Genomic DNA, 25351 nt, shown 5'->3' with positions numbered 1-25351 from the left:
TCAGTCCCTGCCCTTGATCCTCTTTGCAGCAGGGCTTGGGATGCTCTGAGGCTGAACATGGGAATGGAGCTGCCTGTCAGGATACACAGGATCATGGAATAACAGGAATATTCAGGTCAGAAAACACCCCCAAGACCACTGAGTACAACCACTCCCCAGCACCGCCAAGGCCACCACTAGCCCTTGTCCCCAAGTGCCACATCCACAGGGATCTTAAATCCTTCCAGGGATGAGGACTCCTCCAGGATGGGGTCTCAGTGCAGGATGGGTGCCCTGGAGATGCCGTGCCAGGGCTGGACAACGCTTCCCAGGAAGAAATATTCCTTAATATCCAACTAAACCTTCCCTGGCACAACCAGTGATGAAACCTCTGCTTCCCCCTCCCTTTGCCCACTCACTCGGGACCATCCCCTCTCATCCATGCTGTCACCATTAAAGGTTTTTTTGTGTTATGACACAGTTTTAGGGTCAGGCACGGACTGTGACCCCCCAAATTGTGGGGTGGAATGTACAGAGTGGGGAAACCCCCAGCTCATCCTGGCAGTGGCACGGGGGGGATGGAGACTGGAGACCCCCGAAAGGGTCGGGACATGTATTGGTGACACAGGTGGAGCACTGGGGTGACCAACAGTGCCCAGGTGTGACAAACAGCGCCCGGGGGTGACAAACAGCGCCCGGGGGTGACAGTGTCCGGAGGTGACAAACAGTGCCGGGGGTGACACTGCCCAACGGGGACAGACAGTGACCAGGGCACAGCGTCCAGGGGTGACAGTGCAGTGCCTGAGGGGGACAGACAGTGATCAAGGGACCAGACTGCCTAGGGGACAGTGTCCGGGGGTGGCGGGCGGTGTCCGGCAGGGACAGACAGTGCCCAGACAGGTCACTCCCCCCACTCCAGGTGCCACCACCCCGGCCCGTCGGGGCCGCCCCCCCGCGCAGCTTTCGGCGGCCGCGGGTGTCCGGGAGCCGCGAATCCGCGCGGGTTGTGGTTGGCGCGCCCGCCCGCCCCCGGCCGGCGGCGGCGCGGCGGCGCAGGCGCGGTGCGCGCATTCCATGATGGCGGCGCGGGCGGGCGGCGGGCGCTGAGGCGGCGGAGCCCGCGGGGTACACGGTCAGTGCCGGCGGGAGCGCACGGGCACCGCCGAGGGCCGCTCCCTGCGACCCCTTTCCCGGGCTCCGCTGCTCCTCGGGGCGGAGAGAGCGGCGGTGCCCAGCCGGGGCGGGGTGGGCAGTGCCGGCAGCGGAGCCCCGCCGAGCGGAGGGCGGGAGGCGGCGCGGAGCCGGGCGGGGGCGGCTGGAGGGACCGGCGGGAGCCCGGGGACGGGAAGGGTGTTCTGCGGCGGGGGAACAGCTCGGGCTGTGGGGCAGGTTCGGGGGTGGACGTGGCGCAGGTGGGGCAGGATCCAAGGCGATCCGATGTCTCGGGACATGGGGCGGGATGGGGTGAGCGGGATGAGATGGGGTGCCTGGGATGGGATGCGGTGCCGTGCCCGAGGCGCATGGGGTGGCCGGGGCGCGGGGCAGGCAGGGTTCAGGGTGGCCGGGACAGACGGCCGGGATCTGTCTGGGTGCGCTGCCCGATGGAGCGCGGGCATCCCCCGAGGAGAGCCGGCGTGTTCGGGGACGGGGGTTCTGGGGAGCCGCTCCTAAAGGGACTCCCGGTGCTGGGGGGCCGGGCCCGGCCGGGCGGGGGCTCCCGGCTGAGCCTGCCCGGACGGGGTTAATGCCAGCCCGCGCCGCGGGTCGCGCTTCCCCCTGCCCGTTCCCGTTCCGCTCCCCAGCGCACAGATTTTCCGTCGCCTTCTTTCCCTTTCCTCTCCTTATCCTCCTGTTTCGTGGGGCAGGAGGGGCTGCGATGTGCAGTCGTCCCCCCCAGGTCCCCCCTGGCCGCCCCCCCGTGCTCCCTCCCCGGCAGCCGCTGCCTGCGAATGCCACGTAGCCTTGTAGTTGTTCCCCTTGGCTGCTCCGCAGCTCCGGTCCCAGACACCTCCCCCGCGTCCTCCTGGGCTCGGGGCAGGGGGAGGTCACTCCTGTCAGCCCCTGCCTGGCTGCTGACCATGTCTTGCCCTCCCCCTTCCCGCTGTGTCTCCTCTCCGCCTTGGGACAGCAGTAGTGGGGACCCCACTGGGGCCGCTCTCTGCCCACTCCTATTTATGCGTCTCACAAAGGGCTGGGGACTTCAGCAGTGGGTGCTTCCCTTCGGGGACAGTCTCCAGGGGTTCTCTGCCCCCAGACTCAGCAGCCCCTCTGCCACCTCAAATCTGAGGTATTTAGTGTGATAATCTCCGAAAACAGGGCAATAATGTGCATTGCTGGCAGGTGTATTTGCTCCCTTCACAGCTTGCCCAGCTGGTTTCTGAGTTTCGTTTCTGTTCAAAACTTGGTTGGAATGATGGAAATTTTCTGTAATTAATAATTGAGGTTTCAGTTTCTGTCTGTTCTGCTGATACTTTATGTCTTCTCCCTGTCCTGTACTAGTTAAATTTTTTCACATCGGCAGCCTTTTCTTGCTTTCCCTGCTGCCTGATTGGGAATATTGACACACAGATAAGTTCCCCAGCAGCCCGCTCCACGTATGGCTGTGGCCTGTGATTCCTGATGTTTTCCTAATGTATTTATCTTTACAACACTTGGTTCAATAGGGAAATACTGTCTCAGTCACAGATGGAAAGACTGAGGCACTGAAATATTTATGGCCCAAGGTCGCACAGGAAGTATGTGGTGAGGCAGGGAATTGAATCTAGATTTCCTGAGCCTCAGATTAGCATTTGAACCAGGGAAGCATCCTCTCTGTATTTTAAGCCAATAAATTGACCTTGGAGTTAAGATCCAGTGTAGAAGAAAGTACTTTGTGTTTGGTTCAGTATCTGTGTGAGCAAGAAGCAAAGCCTGAGTTGCTTCCCACACTTGCATTCCTTCCCTTAGTTTATGTAATTTGTGAAAAAGGATAAGGTGGTAAAATGGCAAAGATGTTGACTTTCTCAGGGCTCAGTGTGTGTTCATGGATGTTGAAAGGCAGCCAGCTATTACACTCTCCTCTCTTTTTGCGCTTTTTACCTTCCCGTTTCCAAATCTTGGAAAGTTCTGGAGCGCCGTTGTTGTCTGGGAATCATTTATTCTCAGCTGGGATCAAATAAATCACATTTTCTAGAGAGCTGAACTAATTCACTGGATCCCAGATCTCTCTTTGGGATCCTTCATGGGGCAGCCTGTAAATAAGCAGGGCTGGGACTGATGGCTCACACACCTCCTAGAGCAAGCTCCTACAAGTTACTCACTCAGCTGTAGCTCAGGATTGTTGCAGCAAGTTTTTGGAAAACTTGGCCCTAGCTGGAATGAAGCAGCACTTTGACAATGCAGTGGAATAATTTCAGCTCCTTAGGCTGGGGATGTGCACAACAAAAACCACTTTTCCCTGCTCTTCTCTTGTGACAGCTGATTTTTGGTGGTGGTTTGGTGGTTCATTCTCTTCAATGGCTTTGGATGTTAGAATGGTTTAAAACAATAGGATTCACCTTGAAAGAGAATAAAGATAACTTTGTCTGCACAAATCCGTTTCCTGCCACAAGCCTTGATCACAAACTGCACCTCTCTTTGATGTTGCACTGACACCAAATCTGGATGTAACTGTTCTGTAGAACTCTTTTTCACAACCTTTTGGTTGTTGTTTTTGGAGGTTGGCATTGGCATCCTGTTAACTTTGGGGCTTGTCCCACCCCTGCCAACAATTGTCATCTTTTATGGTTATTTTTAGGAAAGGTCTGGTCCTCAAAACAACAATATTTCATATGGACTGTGCAGACAGGAAAAATTCCAGTATTCTACTCCCATTCTGCCTGGCCTTGGGTGAATTTCATGCAAATTGAATTTTATCTTTTAAGCTTGAAAGAGTGGCATTTTTATTTGGTGACTTGCTATTTCCACCTTTGGGAAACTTGTCATATTTAGAAGGAAATACATGACTGGGAAGACATTCTTCTAATATTGTTCATCTAAGTCAGGAGCTGGTATGAAATATTGTAAGAATTCTTTCCCTAGTTCCATATTTTATTAATTTCCTGTCATGATTTCATTGAATCGGAGAATTATTTTAAAATTATATCTGAAAGCAGATGAGAAAACCTCAATATTAGTAATCCTGCAACAGGCAAGAGGCTTGAGGAAAAAAAATTACATTTCTCACTTCTAATTTTGGTCTGTCTGAAAGCATCAGGTCTGAACTGTCAGTATTTAAACCTGGGGTTGCTCCAGGCTCAGGCCTCAAGGCTGGGGGATGTGGGAGCAGGAACCTGTGCATTTTTTCACCTGTTTTTAGCACGTTGTCATGAAGCTTCCCAAGGTCAAGATGGTTGGTTTTCAGCTGTTATCTTTGCTGCAAGCCAGACCTTCACTGAAAAGTTTTGGATTCCTGAGTGAGGAGCACACACTGAACTCTTTATTGCATTCTTGAAGAGCTTATTGTAAAAGCAGCGATAATTTATTCTTTCAGTGGTGCTAACACAATCCTTTCTGTGTATTGACCAGCACAGACAGACCACTGGCTCCCAGCCCTTCGGCCCTTTCAATCCTAATGTAAATCTCCCCTTGTTCCCAGGATCTTGATTGATGTGGAAAATGCCTCCTTTTGCCCAAGATTCACTCTGGGGCCTGATGCTTTATATTCAATGTTTTTCCAGTGTCTCATTTAAAGTGGCTCAGGAGGAACATTTGTTAGGTTGTGACTTCAGAAGCATCTTCAGGTGATGTCATCAGGGTGACTTGAAGACAGTATCACCTTTTTGGTGACAAGGACAATGGATTGCTGTGTGGGAGCTTCTCCAGGCAGCCTGGGGAGCCACCAGGACTGAGATTTCTTGGAATGTTTCAGTAAAACTGCAGAACACACTGCACCTGCCTGAGCCTTATCTTCAGAGATTCAGGGGGAATTTCTTCCTGGAAAGGGTGGCCAGGTGTTGGAAGGGGCTGCCCAGGGAGGTTTGGAGTCTCCATCCCTGGAGGTGTCCACTGGAGGTGGCACTCAGTGCTCTGGGCTGGTGACAAGGTGGGGCACAGGTCGGAATTGATGATATTGGAGACCTTATCCAACCGTAATAGTTCAGTGAAAAACAATGTTAGGGACTGACTGATCCCTGCAACAACTTCCTGTGTCTGGAGGGCCAAAAGAGGGCTCATTGTGCAGATATTTTAGGAAGTGTTTTAGTGCTGGATGCAGCTTGAGAAGGGTGGTGATTTTTGCATTATTAAATGCAACATCTGAAGTGATTTAATGACTCCTGGAGCTGTTAATTTCCTTCTGCTGGAGCATCTTTAGTGGAGCAGTTTCTAGGATAAAGTTGTGCTGCCCCGTAACAGCCAACTGGGATCATATTTCCAGCTTTATATACAATTTATGTCTTTTTATGGCCCTTATCAGAAGGCAAATGGATTCATGACAATCTAAATTTGGATATGTTTGGAACCTGATTTTTCTGTCTTTATTGCCATGTTGAGGAGTAGAACAGGTACAGAAGCAGGTAACTAAATAAATCCAGTTATATCCAAAGAACTCCCCAGTGCAGTTACCACTGCCTGTCCCCTCCTGGCTCCTGCTCTTTTCATGAATCTCTGGCATTCCCTGCAGCTTGTTTTTCTTCAGATTTCACATTTGCCAAGGCACTAACATGAAAATGTGTTGTTTTTTGCCTGCAGAAAGAAGCTTGAGGACAGCTCTGCAGCAAGCACTGGAACACTCACCAGGAGGAATTCCAAGTCAGGAGAGTGGCAACGGTAATTACACAGAATTTAGGTTTCTCCCAGATTTTATGAAGTGTTTATTTTCTCATTAAGTCTCTAAGTAACACTTTAAGTTGAAATTAATGTATTTGACAGACCTCTAAACTTAGGACTCTTTTTTTTTCTGGAAGAAAGTTCTGGACAACTTCTTATCAAATGGAAAAAAATGAATTAGGGAAAGAGGAACTGATTGAGTTCTTGAGGTAAGAAGAGTTTTGTGTTCCACAGGAATATTATTGATTTTGTGATGTGGCAGCCTTATCTCTATTTTCACATTTCTTACTCTTTCTTCTCCCTTCACCCACTTAGCTGGAAGTTTTTTTCTTGGAGAGAATTGCACAATAGGCTTTGGATAAAGAAAGTAAATTCTGTCTTTGGCCAAATGCATTTCCTGTGTAGGGAACAGCTGGAGAGGGTGACAGCATTCTGGTAGTGCCTTGCTCAGATCCTTTGGTTTTAGTTGGAGATCATGGGACTGAGTTCCTTCTCATGGAACTGGTCAGGTCAGGGAACTGATCTGCTGGAAGAGCAGAAAGGAATCTGTCAAAAACTTGCGGAGGAATGTTGGAAAGCAAAACATGATCAGCAGATGGATTTCATACAAGACGTAAAGAAAGAAGTGATAATCATGCTGCATTCCCTGGGTCTGTTCAGGTGTTCAGGGAGGAAAAGCATTTAACCAGGTTAAATCCAGCTCTATAAATTCAGATGAAGTTTTTTAATCTGTTGTTCCATGTCCTTTATTAAATGTCTTCAGCATTAATGTCTCTTCCATGGGAATCAGTTGTTTTCAGTTCTGCTAAGTGAGGTATTAAAGTGTCCCTGATGTGTCACTTGGGTTTGTCATCTCCAGTCACTTGCAGGAGTGAAGGCAGTTTAATGTTTTCATGGGAGGAGTTTTATGCTCCTGAAGGACTTGCAAGATGTTCATGTTGGTTTTAAGCAGATTCTGCTTAAAAAAAGCTTTAATCTGGTCACCCAGGTGTGTATTTTTGCCCGTTTCAATGTGAGAGGTGAGAATTTATTTAGAGGAACTATTCAGATTGATTCAGATTCAGGAAGACATTATGTAAACAGCTTTTGGTGTATTGTAAATTGGCATGTTGCTTTTTAATGCCTGGATTTCTTAAAATATAAACTTAATAAAAACTTACATAAGCTATCATCCTTAGGTTTTTCAAAACTGATCATTTCTACTTAGGCAGTTATATAAAAATGTGATTCAATCCCCAAATTTCCAGCAGTTTTGTTGATTCACAAATAAATATTCAAAGCTCAGATGCAGAAGCAAACGATTTCAGGGTGTTGCCAGCCATCAGCTGAGCTGTGGCAGTGGCTCTGTGCTGGTCTGTCACCCTGACTGAGGGAAGTGTTCCTGCTCCAGCCTCATGGGGATGATCTCTCACTTGCATTTTTCCCTTGCATTTTCCATGAACTAAAGAAGTGCACATGGTCTGATGCCACGAGACTGCTCAGCTGTGGTAATTACAGTCATTTATTGGTGTGTTTTAGCTCTGGATTTAAGTGTAACCTGTTCTAACCAGCCCAGTTTGACCCAGTGCTCAGCTAAAGTGTTACAGCCCCAACCTCTGGTGTTGTGCAAGGAAAGGTCTTCGGCTGCTGTACCAAAATAATTCCTCCATGCTCAGAGTTTGCTTAATCTGCTCCAATTTGAAGAAATCCTTTGCTTTTGCTGGGTTTTTCTGCTTGGTTTTGAAGTCCTGGTTTAAGAGGGTTGTTAAATGAGAGAGGCCTGTTTATGCTGCATCCAACACTCTGGTGATTTGCAGATCAGAGCTGGTGTAAAATCAGCCTTTGCTTCCTTAGAGCCTGCAGAAATCTGGGAGCAAACTCCTGGTTCTTCCACTTGTGAAATCCTGATTTTACTCCTTTTTTGTTGGATTAGACAGGAGTTGACTGCTCTGAGCTGTCTCATGGTAGGGAACCTTTCCTGGAAATGGCCTGGTTGCTGTTGGTTTTCATAATCTGCATGATTGCCCTCCCTGAGTCGAATTTAAAGTAAATAAATTGGTGGAGATGTGGAACGCAAGCATTTGGGCAAGAGCTTTTGGATCACTTCTGTCTCATACCAGCTGTGTATGTCTGCCATCCCATAATGCTCCCCAAATTCATAGAGGTATCACCCAGCTCTGTCACTAAAAAGGGCTCGGTTTTGGTGCTTTCCTGGCTCAATTCCAGGACGTTTCATCCAGGTTTGAGCACCTGGCATAGGACAAAGCAGAGCAGCCAAGCTTAGGGTGCACTTAAATTCCCCAGTTCTTCCTAAGTCCTTTAATATTCTAAAAAAAGCTTTTAAAAATACTTTAATATTCCTTGCCATGAGCTGGGTGTTCCTGGCTGGAGGGAGGGACTGGGATGAACAAGGTGCTGTGGAATGATGTGTTCCAGTTGGAGGGAACGTGTCGGCACATACAGCAGCCATTCCTTTGGGTTGCTTCCAGGCTTTCAAACACAACTTTTCCCCTGGAATCTGGGAAATGGGCAGAATTTTTTTATTTTCAGGGAAAAAAATTACCACAAAATGGCTTCAGTTTTACCTTCCACTTCAAAACAAATTTGTCCCATGGAGAATAACTGTGCTCACTTATGCAGATCCTTCTCCTGAATTTGGAGCCTTGGAGCGGGTGCAGTTCCCTGTAGGAACTTGCAGTTCCCAGCTGGCAAACTTTGGCACGCTTGGAAATGCTTTGTTTCATCTGCCCAGCTCTGTGGTACGTCCAGGTGGGAATTCCAGCTGCTTTTTAGCTGACCACTTCAGATCCAAGAGAGAATTTGAGGCACACACAAGGGCTTGTGCTCTGGCTTGTGCCTCTGGGTAGAAGTTTTTTGGGATTTCTTTTCCGTGGACTGTTGTGTCTGTTACTTCCATAGCTTCCAAGTGGTTTGGAGAACCATTTGGATGTAGAATTTCCATAGTATATGGTTAATGTGCAAATAAACTTCAAGGCCTAAAAAAACCAGAATAATGTGGTTTTAAATTCACAGTTTTACACTTGAAAATCATATTTAAAGAAGTCCATTGTTAAATTGCATTTCATAAAGGCTTTTTAATTTAAGCTTGAAATTTTTTGCTTTGTGTGGCATTAAAAATGGGCACCTTGGCTTATTCCAGAAGGTATCACCTTCCTAACAGGTAGAAAAAATGTAGTTTTATGTTTAATTATTTTTTCTTTTTCTTTTTTTTTGTAACAACATTTTTGCAGCTAGAAAGTTCCTCAATCCCTTTATTTTGTTAAGCTGAAATACGAATGAAGCGCCTTAATGGCTCAGTCCTTTGAGCTGCTCAGTTCTCTGAACATTTGTAGAAGCAGGATTAGGATTAGGACGGGAATAGGACCTTTCAGGAACTCCTCCTAGGTTTTGGTTTATGGATTGGTCACTTAGGAAGCAGCGCAGAAGTGCTCAGGATTCAACTCTGCTTTTCTGGCAACAAGAGAAAAGCCATAAAAGAACTAAAACAACAAAGGAAAATATTTATCTAAAAGTTATGTCATGTTTGCATTATAGAAACTGTTATTGCCAACTTCACAGGCCTCCTAAATGAATAATTCTGAGGGCAGGCATGACCTTAATGTGAGCATAATATTAAATAACAGCTCAAATCAAATTAATGCACTCTGGCCACTGACAGAGCTTTTCTGCCCAGCTCTTGCCAGTGGAGTTCCTTTTGCGAAGAGCAGCAGGAAGTTACGCTGCCCTTGGAAAAACGTGTGTAAGCCTGGAGGGTGGGCATTGGCCTCTTTGTCTCCTGGAATCCTGAGGGATGGAGTTTCAGGCTGGAAAACAATCCTGGAGTGCCGGGGAGCTGCTGTGGGAGGCTGCAGGGGACAATTGTGTGATGGCTTTCCTGGCACGCTCCCTCAGGAACCTGATCCAGAGGGGTGAGGGAGGGTGGAAGTTGATCGCATCCCTCAGGTCAGAGCTGCCGAGGCCTCGCTGTGTTGGATCTGCTGTTTCTGGGTGCTTTGAGGGATTTTAGGGTGACTGGGAAATAAAATTTCCATCCCAATCTTAATCCTCCTCCAGGGAGAATTTTAGGAGCGTTGAGGTCTCACAGTGGCCTGAGAGATGAGCATTAATACCAAATTAAAAATCCTTCTGTAATTTGGTCAGTGCTGAGCACAAACACTTGGAGCAGAGTGTGGAAGCCTTGTCCTGTGTGTGTGTGGAACTGGGGTGGAATTTTGTTGAGGTTTTCTTGTTTTCCTGGGGTTGCAGACCTCATGTGGGTCAAGGTCACCCCTGGATCAAGCTCTGAATAGTCACAATATTTGAGCCCATTTGTTGGGTAAATCATGAGGAGCATTTTTCAGGCAGGCTCTCTCAATATTGAGAATATTTGAGCCCATTTGTTGGGTAAATCATGAGGAGCATTTTTAGGCTCAAGGCTGTGTTGCCCTCCTGGCTGGAAGCCAAACTTCCCACAAGATGCTGCGGCCTAATTCCCTTGGGAGCCGTTATAAATGATTTCCAGGATTTTAATCAAAACATGGATTTAGTGGGGAACAGATGACTTATGGAGCAGGGGTGGTCCCTCCAGAGCTCAGGTTGTAACTGAGCTTCTGTAATCTTGCTGAAAGTAAACCCAGTCCACCCAGCAGGTCTCACGTGTGGTCCAAACTATTTTAGGATTGGGATGGTACCTTCAACACCTCGTTAATGCTGTTTATTGGAAAAAAATGGGTGGGAGAGGGCAGCTTGGGTCTTATTTCCCCATTTTTTCCTGCTTTAGAATTACATGGGTTATCTGGGTTTTTTAGGAGTTGTAATTAAGGTTCTTTTCTTAATTGGATCTTTTTGACAAGGTTATTCCTTGGATATAATTAATAATTAAAAGAAAAGGATCTTTTAATTCTTCTTGTTAATTGGATCTTTTTGACAAGGTTATTCCTTAGCCTGAGGTTGGGGATGGCTCCGTGGTTGTTTTTTTTAACAGCCTTTGGAGACGAGTGATGGAAAACTGAACTGACAGAGTGGAGGGTAAAATACTCAGAGCTTCAGTTTGCAGGAGATCTGGATTTTAAGGCATGGCAATAACAAATAATATCTTTATCAGAGAACATGGGGTTTTCCCTCTGCTCAGAGAAAATATATTTGCTACCTTTTATATATTATATAATATTAATATTATTAATAAATATAATTATATAATTATATTATATTAATATTATTAATATTAATATAAATATTATATATTAATATTATATATTATCTAATACTAATTAGTAATTCTGTCAGTATAAAAAGGTGTAAGTAAAGCTTTAGGTGTTTAAACAATACTGCTTTTAATCAAGAGCAATATTACAGTAGTTTACTTCCTGCAATAAATGAAAATTTAGGATCAGGCTGGCAGGTTGCATAAGGCACTGACCCTGGAAATCAGGAAGTCTCTGCTGAATTTCAAGCTCTCCTTCCTGGACACATTGTTCTTTCTAACTCAGGCATGGTGTATTTTTTAAAAAATAAAGTCTCAGTTTAAGTAATAAGCTCCTTGGAATAGGAACTTTCTCATCTTAAATTCAGCACTTACTGTAATGAAAATCCAGCCTTTGGGACAGCTTCTGTCTGGGGTTATAAACTTAATTTTCACTATTTATGAAATCTGTTTGGTTTCTTCTGTGGACAGTGGAATGAAGCTGATCCATGCCTGTCTGCAGTGTTCCTCCCATTTAGTCTGTGTGACAGTTTTCTGGAGAGAAATATAATATAATATTAATATAATATATTTTAATATAATAGGAAAATATTTAATGTGAGACAACAGGAACTTTGAAACTTGCTAAATTCATAATCCTGCAACACGTTTGCACAATAGATAATCTCACTATAGATAACATGACTAAAGGATACAATTCCAATGAAAAAGGTATTTTTTTAGTTTATTAATTTTTTCTCATTTCTTTCATATTACAGTTAAGAAATGCACAATCTTTTTGTTCTTACACGTCCTGCAGTAAATACTGGCAAATTCATTGTCAGTTTCTAAAGAGAAACACATCTGTAAATTGTAGATTGTAAATTAGTGGTGACTACTCCAAAAACTCTGGATAAAACAGGAATGATGTGTTTATCCCGGAAGATTCTTGTGGCCAGAACCTTCCTTTCAGATATTGCTGTGACAATTTTGAAGTTGTTTCTCCTGTGTCATTCAAGTGGAAGTGACAGAGCTGATGTGGTGCCTCATCCCGAGCTGCACGTTGGGAATGGCTAAAGGAGGCTCAGGAATGCCGGGAGTTCTTCCCAGGAGTTTACAGAACATTTATGGAGTCATTATGGAGTCTAAGATCCCCAACTCCAGCCATTTGTCTGTAACTGCCCTGGAATTACTCATTATTCCCTTTGGATCCAAACCATCAGAGACAATTTTAGCATTTCTGACTCTCTCATGTGAACCCCTGATGTTTTCCAGACTTGATGCGGGATGATCCCATATCAGACAGCCCTCACGAGCTCCCTTTGCTCCGCTCCATCCTGAACATGAAGAGCTGTTTTCCATGGAAATCCGAGCCCGGAATCAATGAGCACTGAGCGGCTCCTCGGGAGCTGGCCGTGCTCCAGCGGCTCTGCTGGGGCGGAATTCGGGCTGGATGCAAGGGGAGGTTGATTCTGGAGCCTTGCAGAGCTCGGCGTTTTTACTGTGGCAGGAAGTGAGGTCAGGCCCAGCCTCTGTGGACGGGAATTGTTTGCTGGAAGGGCAGTCCTGGAGATTTTCTGTTTTTCCTAGAATCTTTTGTAGGGTAAGAGTGTCCCTGGAAAAATGTTGCCTTCTTTTGAATATGGGAACACAACCATGTTGCATGAGATTATTGAATTACTCCAATACACATCTCAGGGTCCATTTTTACAATACGGATTTGGTTTATTTAGTTTAAAATACGTTTTATTGTGAAAAATTGCTGTATTTCAGCTTTTTAGATGTTGAATAATCTTTGAAAACAAAAGCTTAAGCTATTTAACTTAGAAATGTGTTACCCACTATCACTTCTTCCAGCTTCAGGTTTGTTGCTGAGATGATTAATGCCAATTATTTTATTTTTTTGTGGCTCTGTGGGCTGAATTCATCCCTCAGCTCAGCCCAGGTTTGGGAATGACCTTTAGCTGATGTGTAATAGAAACCACTGCAAAAAAATGAATCAGGCCAGAAGTACCCTTGCAAAATGTAACCTTTCTTAAATTTAATCTTTGTAATTCCAGACTGAGTCAAAAATCTCCAGAACAGGGTGACAAAGCTGTAGAGACACCTCTACAAGTTCTGCTATTGATTGCTATTTAATGAGTCACTAAACTTCAGTTTAATCCTATAAATTACAAAATTTGCCCGGTCTTTAATGCTTCCAGATGGGATTTTTCTTGCTTATTTTTAGTCTAGAATTTAAGATTTAGTGTATTAGCTCATCTTTAATGTCAGTGCAGCCTGTGAATTCCCAGGACTGTACTTTTTTCCTTGGGTCTTTTTTTTTTTTTCCCCTGACCATTTGAATAGTTCCTGGGGATGATAAATCCCTCACTGCCAAGAACAAACCACGGCAAAAGCAGTTTGAGCTGCTCTTCCTGAGATTTGCTGGAATAAAGTGGCTTCAGGGACCAAGCAGCTCTTTGATGCAGTTCTCCTGGTGGGTGGGTCCATGAACAGCCCCCCAGCTGGATTTTCCTCTCCAAGCTGACTTGGTTTGGGGTAAATCCAAGGGTTTAGAGGAAGCCTGGAATCACTGACAGAGTTTTAGGGATGATGTGAAACTTGGGAACTCGGGAGTGTTGGTGGAGGAGAGGCTGGCCATGTCCTGGCCCCCAGAACCCTGTGATTCCAGGGCTCGCTCCCAGCATGGGCAGGAGGAAGGGGGGGAATTCTGCCCCGCTCAGGTGAGACCCCACCTGGTCCATCCCTGGGCTCCCAGCACAGCAAGGACCTGGAGCTGCTCTGAGAGTCCAGAGGAGGCCACGGAGCTGCTCCAAGGGCTGGAGTCCCTCTGGAGCCAGGCTGGGAGAGCTGGGGGTGCTCACCTGGAGAAGAGAAGGCTCCAGGGCAACCTCAGAGCCCCTTGCAGTGCCTGAAGGGGCTCCAGGAAAGCTGGAGAGAGACTTGGGAAAAGGGATGGAGGGACAGGATGAGAGGAATGGCTTCCCACTGACAGGATGAGATGGGATATTGGGAAGGAATTCCTGTCTGTGAGGGTGGCAGGGCCCTGGCACAGTGTGCCCAGAGAAGTTGTGTCAGCCCCTGGATCCCTGGAAGTGTCCAGGGCTGGGTTGAATGGGATAGGGGCTAGGGGAGGGTGTCTCTGCCCATGGCAGCGGGTGGCACTGGATGGGCTTTAAGGTCCCTTTTAACCCAAGCCATGCTGGATTCCCTGGTGCCTGTGTGTAGGAGTGTGGGTGGAGGTGGGTTCAGAATCCCAGAATCTCCTCTCTGCACCATCCTCCACCTTTCCCTCAGGAGCAGCCTTGCCCTGCAGGGAGGGCCGAGCAGGACTGGATTCCCTGCTCCAGCCCCACCGTGGGAGGGTGTTGGGAAATGGCTTTTCAAGATAGAGCTCTGTCTTTGTTTTGTTTTGCAGGAAATTGTGCTGAGTATGTAATAACTTTTTAGGAATTCTCTTTTTATTTACCCAGGTACCACCTACTTCCTCAAGTGGAATGGAGACTTTGGGGAGGTGAATCTGTGGATATATTTCCCTGGAAAACTTTTACCTGTTGAAGTGGGGAGGGGTTGAGTCCCACATTCATTGACCGTGTTCCCTTGGAGGGCAGGGTGTTTTTGTTGCTCTTATCAGTGTTTTCAAGGAATGAAACAGTGCTCAAAACCCAAAATAACTTGTTTTTTTCCAATTTGTCAGGACGTCCCTCTTTATCATCAGTATTCTGCCACTTGCAGCCACCCCAGCCCAGCTGCACAGGGAAATCTCAACATTCTGATCCAGATGAAACTGCCCCAAACCTCTTCAGATGTTTTTGTTCCTGTCAATACTTCTGTTTTCTCTGACCATATGGCCATTGCTTCTAAGGCACAAAATTGGCTATTTTTGGAGTTTTATCATTAACAGTTTAAACTAAATTATTTCCTGATACTCCAAATATTAAATTCTTCCTCATAGAAATGAAATTACAACACTAAGCAAGCAGAAAATGTGTGGAGGTGTCCATGTAAATTAAATCCTCTGTTTAATTAGAAGATGAAGGGTTCTAAAAACCCTGGGGATGTTTGGGCTCTGCTCTATATTTTGTCTTAAAGAGAGAATTAAATTCAGCCAAGGCAGGGGATGAGCAGAGAAACTCTGAAAGTTTATTTAAAGTTGCAGAAGATGAGCAGAAAAACTCTGAAGCTTTATTTGAAGTTGCAGAGGATAATCGGAGAAACTCTGAACCTTTATTTAAAGTTGCAGGTGCCTTTGGGCCCTGTTTCAGAACATGTTTTTCTGCAGCTGCTTGTGAATTTCAATACAGATGGAGTTGCCTTTTGGTAAAGGGGTTTCCCCTTTATTTTAAGTACTAATTTCTGTTTTCTTTGAGATTCAAGAATTCCATATGCATATATAAAATAAAGAATTTTCGTATTTCCTATGTACAGTGAATTCCTGTTATAGTTCTTAAGGCTTAGATCCAACCTCAAAAAATGGGAGAGGTGTAGAGGAAGAAACCTTTTTCTGAATTTTACTGTTCCAGGCAGGGGTTTTTAAGTGGAAGAATTAAAATTTGCGTCCTTGGCAGATTCTTGGCAAATTCCAAACCTGACAAAAAGGAGATTATTTTATTCAGGAAATAAATACCATACTAAGGCAGTTCAGTGTATTTATTAAGTGTTTTTTAGGCCAAACCTGATGCAAATTTGATCTTTGAGGTCCTGTCCAGCCCTTGCACCTTGCAGTGATGTTTGGCTTCTTAAAATTGTTACTGGAGCAGCCCTGGAAAAGAATTTCCTTGTGAAAGGAGCTGGGTTTTGGCAAGTCCTGAGGAGTTTGTTGTGCTGCATTTTGTGGCTGTGTGATTGTATCTCTGATTTTGAGATGCTTTTGCAAAGGAGGAATGGGGGTTTTATCAGTGGATTCCACCAGCTCCTTTGCCTTGTCTTGATAACAAAGGAAAATCTCTGAAATCTCAGCTTTCTTACAGATTTTTCTGTTCAAAACAAGTTAAACCCAGAATAAATTATATTAATTATATGATATTTCTCCTACTCTTGCTAATCTGCTGGAAATGCAGTCCCACAGGTACAGAATTAATCAGTTTTCATCTTCTTTTCTTCCCCAAATATTACCCTTTCTGTGCTGCTTGTGGAGAACTGAGGAAGGATCTGACACTTTCAAGCAGTCTGACTTGGTTCATGCACAAATTTAGGGGGCTGTTTTGTGGTTTGCTTTTTATTTTTAAGGAATTGAACCCTCCTAACCACATTTTGCCGTCTGGTTTATGGGAGGCAATGGGAAAGGAGAAGGAAGTGTCAGCATTTCCTGTATCCTGTTATCTTGTGCTTTTTATGGATGTTGGATTAACTATACACTGAAAATTCCCTACCACAGGGAGCTTGCTGCTTGACTCGCTCTAATAACTATAATTAATTTGCATCATGTGTATTTTGACTGGCTCTAATTACAGATTATTCCTTGGAAGCCCCCGACTCTGCAACACTTTTCCATTCACATTTCCCCGTGGTTCTCAAGTCAAAAATTTTGGGACAAGGAGGGATTTTGTGTTGTCTTAAGCTTTGTTTGCAACCTGGCAGATTTTGTACTGGAGAAATTGCACTGTTTGGGGTTTTTTTTGGTCATCACTGAAATCTAAATGTGGTATGTGCATTATTTAGCCTGAAGCTTGGGGTCTGGACTGGAAGCAGTGTAGGAATTTGAAGTGCAAGTTTAGGAATAAATTGCTGTATAAATGTATAAATTCCTCTACTGTGTAATTGCTGCACTGAGGTACCAATTCTAGCACTCGTGGCTGAATATTCCTGATAATTAAAGCGGAGAATTTTGGGGAAAGGACATTTATTTCTTACATAAAAGGAGTTAAAAGTGAAAAACAGGATAATACTGGACTGTTTGGGTGCACTGGGAATATTCTGAGTTGACAGGGCCCCACAAGCTGAGTTTGTCAAACAAACAGAGAATGATTTTAGGAAGGGGGAGCTGGATCTGACCTCATCCCTGTTTTTTCTTGGAGCAGGTGGTTGAGGTGAGCAGGTGTCCATGAATGATCCCAAGAAATGATGGCTGACCAGCCGCCCCCTCTGGAAGCCACACCTCTGCTGAATGAAGTGCCACTTCTACCTCACATGGTCAACGGGGACAGCATCCAGCAGGCAAGTCAGCCCTGAACTGGGAGCACTGGGAACCACTGGGATGCTGGCTCCTCAAAAACCCTGCAGCTCTGCCACTGTTCTGCAGAACTGGGGGAGGATGTGGTTGTGAGCACTGACGTCAGGAGTTAAACAGAAGTGCAAATGGAAAGAGGAAAAAATCATTCAGCTCCTGGCCAGGGGACAGGTGTCAAAAAAGGGCTTTAAAATGGAGTTGCAGACTCCAAAAATCATAGGAAAAATTAGGGGGTTAATAAAGGTTTAGGAACTCCTGTGAAGTAATAAATAAAGATTAGCAAGGGATTGCAGAGGAAATCTATTACAGGAAAATGAAAGGAAAGACCTTGGCTTCCTGGTTTTAAGTGTCTTCATTAATAATTACAGTGCAGTGGTGAAACCTGAGTGTATTTAGTTGAAACTTTAGAGCTTTATTGGACACAACCTTTCAGAAGTGCCTGGTAGGATTAGAAATACAGGTAAAAGTGACAGCAGAATAATTCTGAAGCCCAAGTGTGAGTAAATTGTCAGTAAATGGGAATGTAGTGTTCAGCAGAAAGAGCTGAGTGCATTATACTACAAATACTGTGAGCTCTTCCCATCCTTTGAGGTCTGGTGGGTCATAAATGCTGAAAGTTTAGATGAAATCACCTTTAATTTGTCATTGTTGCAGATAAGAAGGAGAATCTTCTGTTGAAGATTGAGAATCAACTGTTGTCTCAGTTGTCTGCTTGGAAAAATGAGCTGTATTAAAGAAAAAGTCTTTTTCCCCTTTCTGCCTCAGACCCTGGAGGTGGAAGTACAGTGAGTGTGTCTGGAAATGAGCAAAGTCTCCAAGATATTTTTGAAGTTGTGACAGTAGAAGGTGAAATTTCAGCCCTGCCCAGCTGAGAGGTGGTTCAGGTTTCATGAGGAAAAGAGATCAAGTAGATTTAATTGGCCCCTTTCCCCAGAGCTGTGTGTGTGGGACATGGAGGTGACAGTCACTGACATTTTTGAGACCTAGAGGAGACTGTGCAATCAGGTGAGATTAAAGAAAAAAGGGGAAATAATAGAGTTGTATTGTGGAGATGCATTTGAAGAGCAGATTTGAAGTTAAAATAGAATATTTTAGAGAGAGGCTCAACTTAGAATCTTTATTAATGCAGAGGAATTTTATTTGTTTCCAGCAATCAAACCTGTGTGTTTGGCCAATTCCAGTTAATCCATTAGTTCCATTTCACTCAAAGCAAAAGTTGGAAATTTTCTGAAAGGCTTTCTGGATCCAAAAGTGTGTGAAAGAGGGATAAAACCAGAGCTGTGGCTGAGCAGTTTTGGCTGTGCTGGTGCCACCAGCCCTGGAGAGGCGCTCAGGACACCTGGAGGCATTGGCAGCTCCTGGGCTCAGCAGTCCCCATATCTCACTTGGCTCAACAATACTCCAGCTTCCTGGAAATTTTTCTTGTTGGAAGGTGGCTGGGACTGCATTTGCTTCATTAATTCCAGTGAGTCACTGCTCTAAGACATGGCCTGTGCATTCCTGGAATTCCAGGCTCCCAACTGCTGCTGCAGCCCTGTGATTGCAGCACTCGGATCCTTCCCTCAGTTTTCCTGAGCTGGTTCTGAGAGCTGCAGTTCATGGAAGCCTGTTCTGAAGTTGTGCCACCCTCAGAAGCTCTGAATCTCTCAAAACCATCCCTTTCTTGCCTCTGAGTTTCGCCCTCCAAGATGAGCCTTTTCCTGAGGTCAATCCCTGCCTCTGGAGTCCTGGATCCACAGCAAATCTTTTTCCTGTTTCTTGTGCACTGGTAAATCCCCAGCCCATTATTGTCAGTTTTTGTTAAACAATTAACACCACTTCTCTCCCTTTACCCCAAGAAATTTATTAGCATTGAAGTCATACATTCACTTGCATTCTGAAGGACAAATCTGCATAAATTTCATTATTAATGCAAATTATGCCACTTCTAAAGGCATTCTCTGCCATCTCTCCCTCTCCTAGTAATAAATATTACTGAGTGCCTAAATGGCCTTTTCAGAGATTTTGGTGCTTCACTTTTATCCAGAAACAAGCCATCCACCCAAAGTAATATTCTCCTGTACAAGGAGCATCAATTCTCCCCTACAAGGGAGGTCATGAAAAATAAAATCAAAGATTAATACACCAATATGCAGAAGCTGCAAAACCAGTGTTAAAATAGCATTTATCATTTATCCTTGGAGTCTGTAGTGATGAGAGCAGTGAAACTGGTGCCTGGGGTGTTCAGGGAGTTCCAGCACTGGAAATGTAACAGCTCAGAAAAATTCAATCATTAATGTCATGTGTAGCTCATTTTACCAGGAATTAAATGACCAGGTGATTCCTTCTGGTCCCATCTACCTGCTACAAATGTCACTCCATGAACAGTGCAAAAATACTTTATAAAAATGGAATGGAAGATAATGATACTGATTTTCACAGCTGCTTTAACAAATACATTTTATTTCAATTTTTACATCAGCACCAGCTGTCACTAGGGTGGAATTTTAATTGTGCACCTGCAGTTCTTACCTGGCCAAACCCCACTTTTATTAAAGGATTAGCTGTAGAATATCATAGATGTTGCAGTAAAGTGAAGCTGCCAAAATTCCCCTGAGGCTGGGGCAGGATGAGGGGATGGTTTGGGATCCCAGCAGTGCCTGGGGAGTGATCCTGGCCCAGCTCCACTTGGATTTGTGTGCAGGAGGACATGGCCACGTCCTAAGGGACCTGCAGTGTGTCACTTGTCACTGGGGCTTGGATTCCTTCACAGGGAAAACACACCTGGGCTCTCAGAAGCTGCAGGGAAAAGCCTGGAATGCAATGTGAATCTCAGGTCGTTATTGCCTCAGTAAAAGCAGAAGAAGCAGTGTGAAATTTGAAATTAAAAGCTTATTTCCTGTGTATCAGGTGATGCACTTTTGGGAGTAACCATATTAAAAATACAAGGATTTTATGTCAAAGTAGGAAGAAATGTTTTCATTCTACCTATCATTCTAACCATTTTCCTTTATGCCTCCAAGGTTGCCAAAGCTCTGTTGTTGTTTGTCTCTAAAGAAAAGGGGTTTTTCCCCCAGAAAATTTCTAAAATTTAAAAAGCCCCCAACCTCTCTCTTTTGTGTTTTGTTTCCTGCAGGTGATTCTTGTCCAGGTAAACCCAGGTGAAACATTTACAATTACAACTGAAGATGGACACATTCAGTGCATTCAAGGTAAAAAGAAAGCTCAAGTCCTGAATCCAAATAGTTTTGTTCTAGGGTTATTCCACTGGGTTTTTTCTGGGATATCAGATGCATTTCCTGCACTGGAATAAATCAGATTTTTCAGTTTGTATCCAAGCACAAGTGAGGCAGCACTGGGAAGCTGCCAGGATTCCCTGCATCCTGCAGAATTTAATTTCCAAAAGATGTGTTTGCAGTGATCCTTGACTAAGTGCCTTCCCAGGATCTTTACACATCATTTCTATGGCATTTAATCCATAATAATTTAAAGAACTTTAACAGGCACTGGGACCTCCCTGTGCTGTGAGGTGGGGGAATCATTGCTCCACTCTGTGCCTGCAAATTCCTTTTTTCCTTCTGGGTAAGTGACAGAAAATCCAAGCCAGGGCAAAATATCTCCTGTAAGTCAAGTTGAATTTATCAGTATTTCCATTTTTGGAGTATTTGTTACCATTTTACATGTTAATTATATAAAATATGTCCATTCTGATTCCATTTCATCAAATGCCCTACAGGAATAATTCCTTTGAGCTTAACATAAAAAAATAATGTATTTAAAATTTTATTTAAAGTTCCTACATCAGCTTTATCCCAACACCTGCATTTGCCATCATGAATATAGACTTTTAGCTGTCACAAATTAAGAGCTAAAATTTTTTATACATATTTTTGTGCAATTGAAAAGACACTGTTGGCCCAAGCGTGGTGTTTGGGATAAAGCTAATAATCAAACAGAGAATGGGATGCAATTCCTGATGTTTCAGGCTCCAGGGTGAGTTCCCACCTTTGGAAAAAGTTGTCTCCAGATGGGAAAAGCCTTGGTTGTTAAAAAGTGGCCCCTTGTCCTCGCCAGGTCCAGCACACGTCCCTATGATGTCACCAAACGGTTCCATGCCGCCGATTTTTGTGCCTCCCGGTTACGTATCTCAGGTACATTTATTTCTCCTCCTCTTGCAGTGTGGTTTTTTGGGGAAAAACTAATAATATTTTTATTATTTATTGGTGATTTTAGCCGTGAAAAAACCTAATTTTTCCATTGAACTTACCAACTGTTTCACTTTATTGTGGTTTCTGTCCTCTCTCAGTAATGTCTGATCCTGTTTCCAGGATTTTTTTAATCCTACTCCCAGCAGTTAAAGATACTTTTAATCACAAGGGCAGCTCTGAATTGACTGTCTGAGCTCCATGAACAGGATCCACATGTTTATTTTTCATCAGTCCTGTTTGCAGGGTGAAGCTGGGTCATGTGAACAGTCCCAACTGGCTGCAGGTTTTCTATTTTAATACAAAAAATTATCTGAGTTTTCAGTGCCCCTGTCTTTACCAGCCCTGATCTCCTGAAATTCCAGCACTGCTGGAGCAGAGTGTGCAGAGTGTGGTGGTGATGCAAACACCGATTCCAGTGATTGTTTGGGAAATGAGCAGGGCTCTGGGCTTTTCCAGCTTTGCTTTCCAACTCCCATGGATTTTCCACTCCTGGGTGTTGTTCAGGTCAGACCTGCGTGTTGTTACCAGAGATACTCCCAGTTCCCAGTTTGATTTATTTCTAAATTAATGCGTTTTAAAATGAAATAATTAAAACCAAATGTGGGAACGGAGCTCGTGTTGTAGTAATGTTGAAAATCAGGAGTGTTGTGAGTAGGTTTGAAACCTGTGAGTTCTTGGGTTCTCCAGGCAGTTACTTTTTGCACACAGCTGCATTTTGGGCTTCTTCTGCTCTTCAGCCCTGCAGACCTTGAGGAAAGATTCCCCCAGATAATTTCTGATCCCTGTGAAATGGATCCCTCAGTGCAAACAGTGGGCAAAGCCCTGGCAGCGCTGAGCTGCTCAGCCTGAAAACCACATTTATTTGTTCTGTGTTTGCTGTCACCTGAAACCAGCAGGGTTGGGTTGTTTTCCCTTGGTTGTTGTGACAGGGATTGACAAGTTGGAAAGCAGCTCTAAATCAGAGCTTGAGTTACCTGGACTGTTCTTGTTAGATGAGGTGATAACTTTGTGTTCCCAGTGTCTGGAGCAGCCCAGGGCTGGTTCTCTTGGATTCTGCCAAAGTGGAGTGAAATAATTCAGGAGTGAATAGGTTGTGGACTCCCGTCCCTGGAAGTGTTCCAGGACAGGCTTGGATGGGGCCTGGAGCAGCCTGTTCTGTGGAAGGTGTTCCTGCCTATGGCAGGGCTGGGATGAGATGAAGTTTAAGATCTTTTCCTACCTAAACCGTCCTGGGATTTTGTGATTGTTCAGCACTTTGGTGTGACTGACTGCCTCAAACTCCCCTTTATCCCAGCAGTACCTTCCTGGTTTCCTTGGAATCCAGCCTGGTGTACAAACCCCTGCCTGTCAGATGCTGGGTGTGACCCAGAGCAGGGAAATTCCTTGTTAAATGTACAATATTTGATGGGATTGTCTCTGGACTCACGGTTGTTTTCTCCCGTTTCCCGGCAGGTGGTGGAAGAGAACGGGGTTCGGCGAGTGGTGGTGGTGCCCCACTCGGGGGAATTCCATCCTTCCATGCATCCCCCTCCTCCTCCCCCTCCTCCCCATGTACCCCATTACATGCACCACCCCCATGCCCTGCTGCCACCCCCCCCTCACCCCGTGTTCCCCGCCGTGCCCGGCACAGGAGAGCTCCCACCTCAGTTCATGCACCAGCCCCCGCCACCACACGTGTTCCAGGAGCAAGGTGAGAGCCTGGGAATGCCCCAGATCCCGGCAGGGACAGCTGGCCCTGCCTCCCCACTCATTCCCAGGGGTTCTGCTGTTAACTTAGAGCACCCCTGTGGGTCAGGTACTCACCATGTGCAAAGTTTGATTGTGTATCCTCTGAATTTTCTGTTGGAATTCTCTGTTTTCGAGGAATTATGCAAATTTTTACCTAAGAAATGTTGTATTTCCCTTTCATCCCTGTTGGGTTTTTAACTCCTTTCCCTAAAACTCTGCCCACTGAGTTTTGTCACAGCCTTGACATGAGGATTATTGAAAATGAACTTAATTTGATACATGATTTTTTTATTTTTTTTTTTTAGTCCAAATATGACTAAAAAGTGAAAAAATCCCCTAAAAAATGTCATTATCTATAGTGGAGGGTGACATGCAGACCCACTCTAAAAACTGGATGAAGCAATAAATCAGTGAAGGACAAGGGTTATGTTGAATTAAACCAAGATCAAATCCTTATTTTATAATCAAGACTTAAAATAGAAGTTATACTTAATAAAACCATTCATTGTCTCTCAAGAATAAATTGGTAATTACATATTTTGGCTCACTCTAGGGTAAAACAGCATTCAGGCTGTGTTGGAAAAATTCAGTTTGGGTTCTAAATTTGCTTAATTTTTTTAAAATGTGCCTATAGCAGGGAAGAAAGGCAGCTGTAAAGCAGGATCTGGGGCAGCTGAGAGGAGAAAGAAATTCAGTTTAAAAAGACCCCAAAACTCCAATATCCCTGCACTCCCAGACTGACAGAGCACATGGAAGTTCCAGGTTTTAGCTAGGTTTTAGTGATTTTTCCAGCTTGTAGATTCAGGTGTCAAATGAATTATTCAGAATAATGAAATCACTTCTCCCTTCTTTGCAGAACCTCGTTCCCATGGAAGGACAAACTTCATCCAGAGGGACGAGAGGAGTCTCAAAATGCAGGAACACCTCAAGAAGAGGCTAAAGGACAGACAAGCCAGTGGTCACACCAACAATAAACTGAACAGCCCTCCCTCATCACCACATAAAGTCCTTAATTCTTCCAATGCCACAATTCCCAATGGGAATGGCAAGGGCCAGCAAGGGGCAGTTGGAGCACTAAAGCAGAAGCAGATAGGAAAAACAAAGGGCACTCCAGAGGCTGAGATGGGAGGTAGGTGGCATGGACTGGGGAAATCTCAATTATTTTCTTATTTTCTATAAATTCATTGCAAAACAGGTTCTGAAAAAGCTGAATTTATAAATTTGTTTGGCTGTTCAGGATTAGAGGAAGCCTGAAGTCCATTATGGTTAGATTTTTTTTTTTCTCTAGGAATCATTGGAATATCAAGTTTTTTCATTTGGTATTTATCAAAGAAGGTCTTCAGGAAGATTTAATCTTAAACCTTTTTACTTCCCTGCCATTTCTAACCCAGGAAAGATCAATATTCTGATCTTGAATATCTGAGGGTGACCCATAGTTACTTCTAGAACTTCTGGTGTCAGTGTTTGTGGTACTTTTTAGTTAGCCAGGAGTCACTTAAACCTTCAAGAAATATGAAAACTTGAGCAGTTGTAGAAGCTGTTGTTTAATTAGTTGAAATTTCAGCTTTTTAATACCTCATGATTACTAAAAACCTTGTGCAGTGTCATTGTCATTGCATTGCTTTGAGACAGTGTCAGGCTTCTTCCAAACTTGGGAATGTTTTGCCATAGAAATTCCTGGAAAACACATAAGGCAAAGATAAGATCTTATTGTCATTTTTTTTAACACCTCTCATTTTTGGAGGACTGTTTTTATGTTGTCAAAGAAAACCTATTTCTGCTCCATTAGGAAAAGATCCCCTTTGTGCAGGATGTACTAAAAGGGTTTTTGTACCACTGTTGGTTTTGGATAGTTGGTGTTTCTGCCCCTCACGCAGCCAAAACAAACAGGGGAAATGAACTTTGCACAATAAGAACTATTGTTCAAGTCCTGTTGAGGCCAACTCCATCTCGTGGTGGCCTTTTGGTAACAGCCTGGGTTTGCTCCCAGGCTTTGGGATAATCTGGTTTGTGTTTAAATTGCAGAATCTGACACAGAATCCAGGAAATGTGATACTCACTTGAGCATTGGCAAGCCAGTCGTAAGTATTAGCCTTAAAATCCCATTATTTTCTGGGCCTGTGCTTCCTATAAAATAACGTGTGTTTTATCAATCCCTTTTTCTTCGTTCTTAATGGTTTGGTTTTTTTAATAGAGAAGGTAAATACAGTTTAGTTGTCAGAGTTTATAGCTGGGAAAGGGCAACCATGCTGGAAATTCACTATTTCTGAGTGTGCCAGCCCGTAATCCCAGAATATTCCACTGTTGCAGTTTTCCAGGGTATGTGAGGGCTTTACC

The 25351-nt window shown here is 44.4% G+C and overlaps 1 protein-coding gene across 2 annotated transcripts in view; it reads left to right on the top strand.

Moving 5' to 3' along the window:
* The first annotated feature begins 1000 nt into the window (after positions 1-1000).
* The window catches only part of LOC111928732 (fibronectin type-III domain-containing protein 3a-like), a 38891-nt gene continuing 14540 nt past the window's right edge, over positions 1001-25351 (top strand). The window contains exons 1-8 of one of the 2 annotated variants that reach the window (XM_086850400.1): positions 1001-1111; positions 5689-5766; positions 16951-17086; positions 20215-20290; positions 21153-21229; positions 22739-22976; positions 23871-24143; positions 25040-25095. In XM_086850400.1, the coding sequence (XP_086706526.1) occupies positions 16991-17086; positions 20215-20290; positions 21153-21229; positions 22739-22976; positions 23871-24143; positions 25040-25095 (816 nt within the window). In that variant the 5' untranslated portion in view covers positions 1001-1111; positions 5689-5766; positions 16951-16990. Of the gene's footprint in view, positions 1112-1274; positions 1392-5688; positions 5767-16950; positions 17087-20214; positions 20291-21152; positions 21230-22738; positions 22977-23870; positions 24144-25039; positions 25096-25351 lie in introns of those variants that run through there. The other variant, XM_086850401.1, reaches the window with a different exon arrangement.

Source organism: Cyanistes caeruleus, chromosome 14 (assembly GCF_971803275.1).
Source record: "Cyanistes caeruleus chromosome 14, bCyaCae1.hap1.1, whole genome shotgun sequence".
Classification (NCBI taxonomy): domain Eukaryota; kingdom Metazoa; phylum Chordata; class Aves; order Passeriformes; family Paridae; genus Cyanistes; species Cyanistes caeruleus.
Note: the sequence above shows the minus strand (reverse complement) of the source record. Positions and strands in the feature narration are given on the sequence as shown.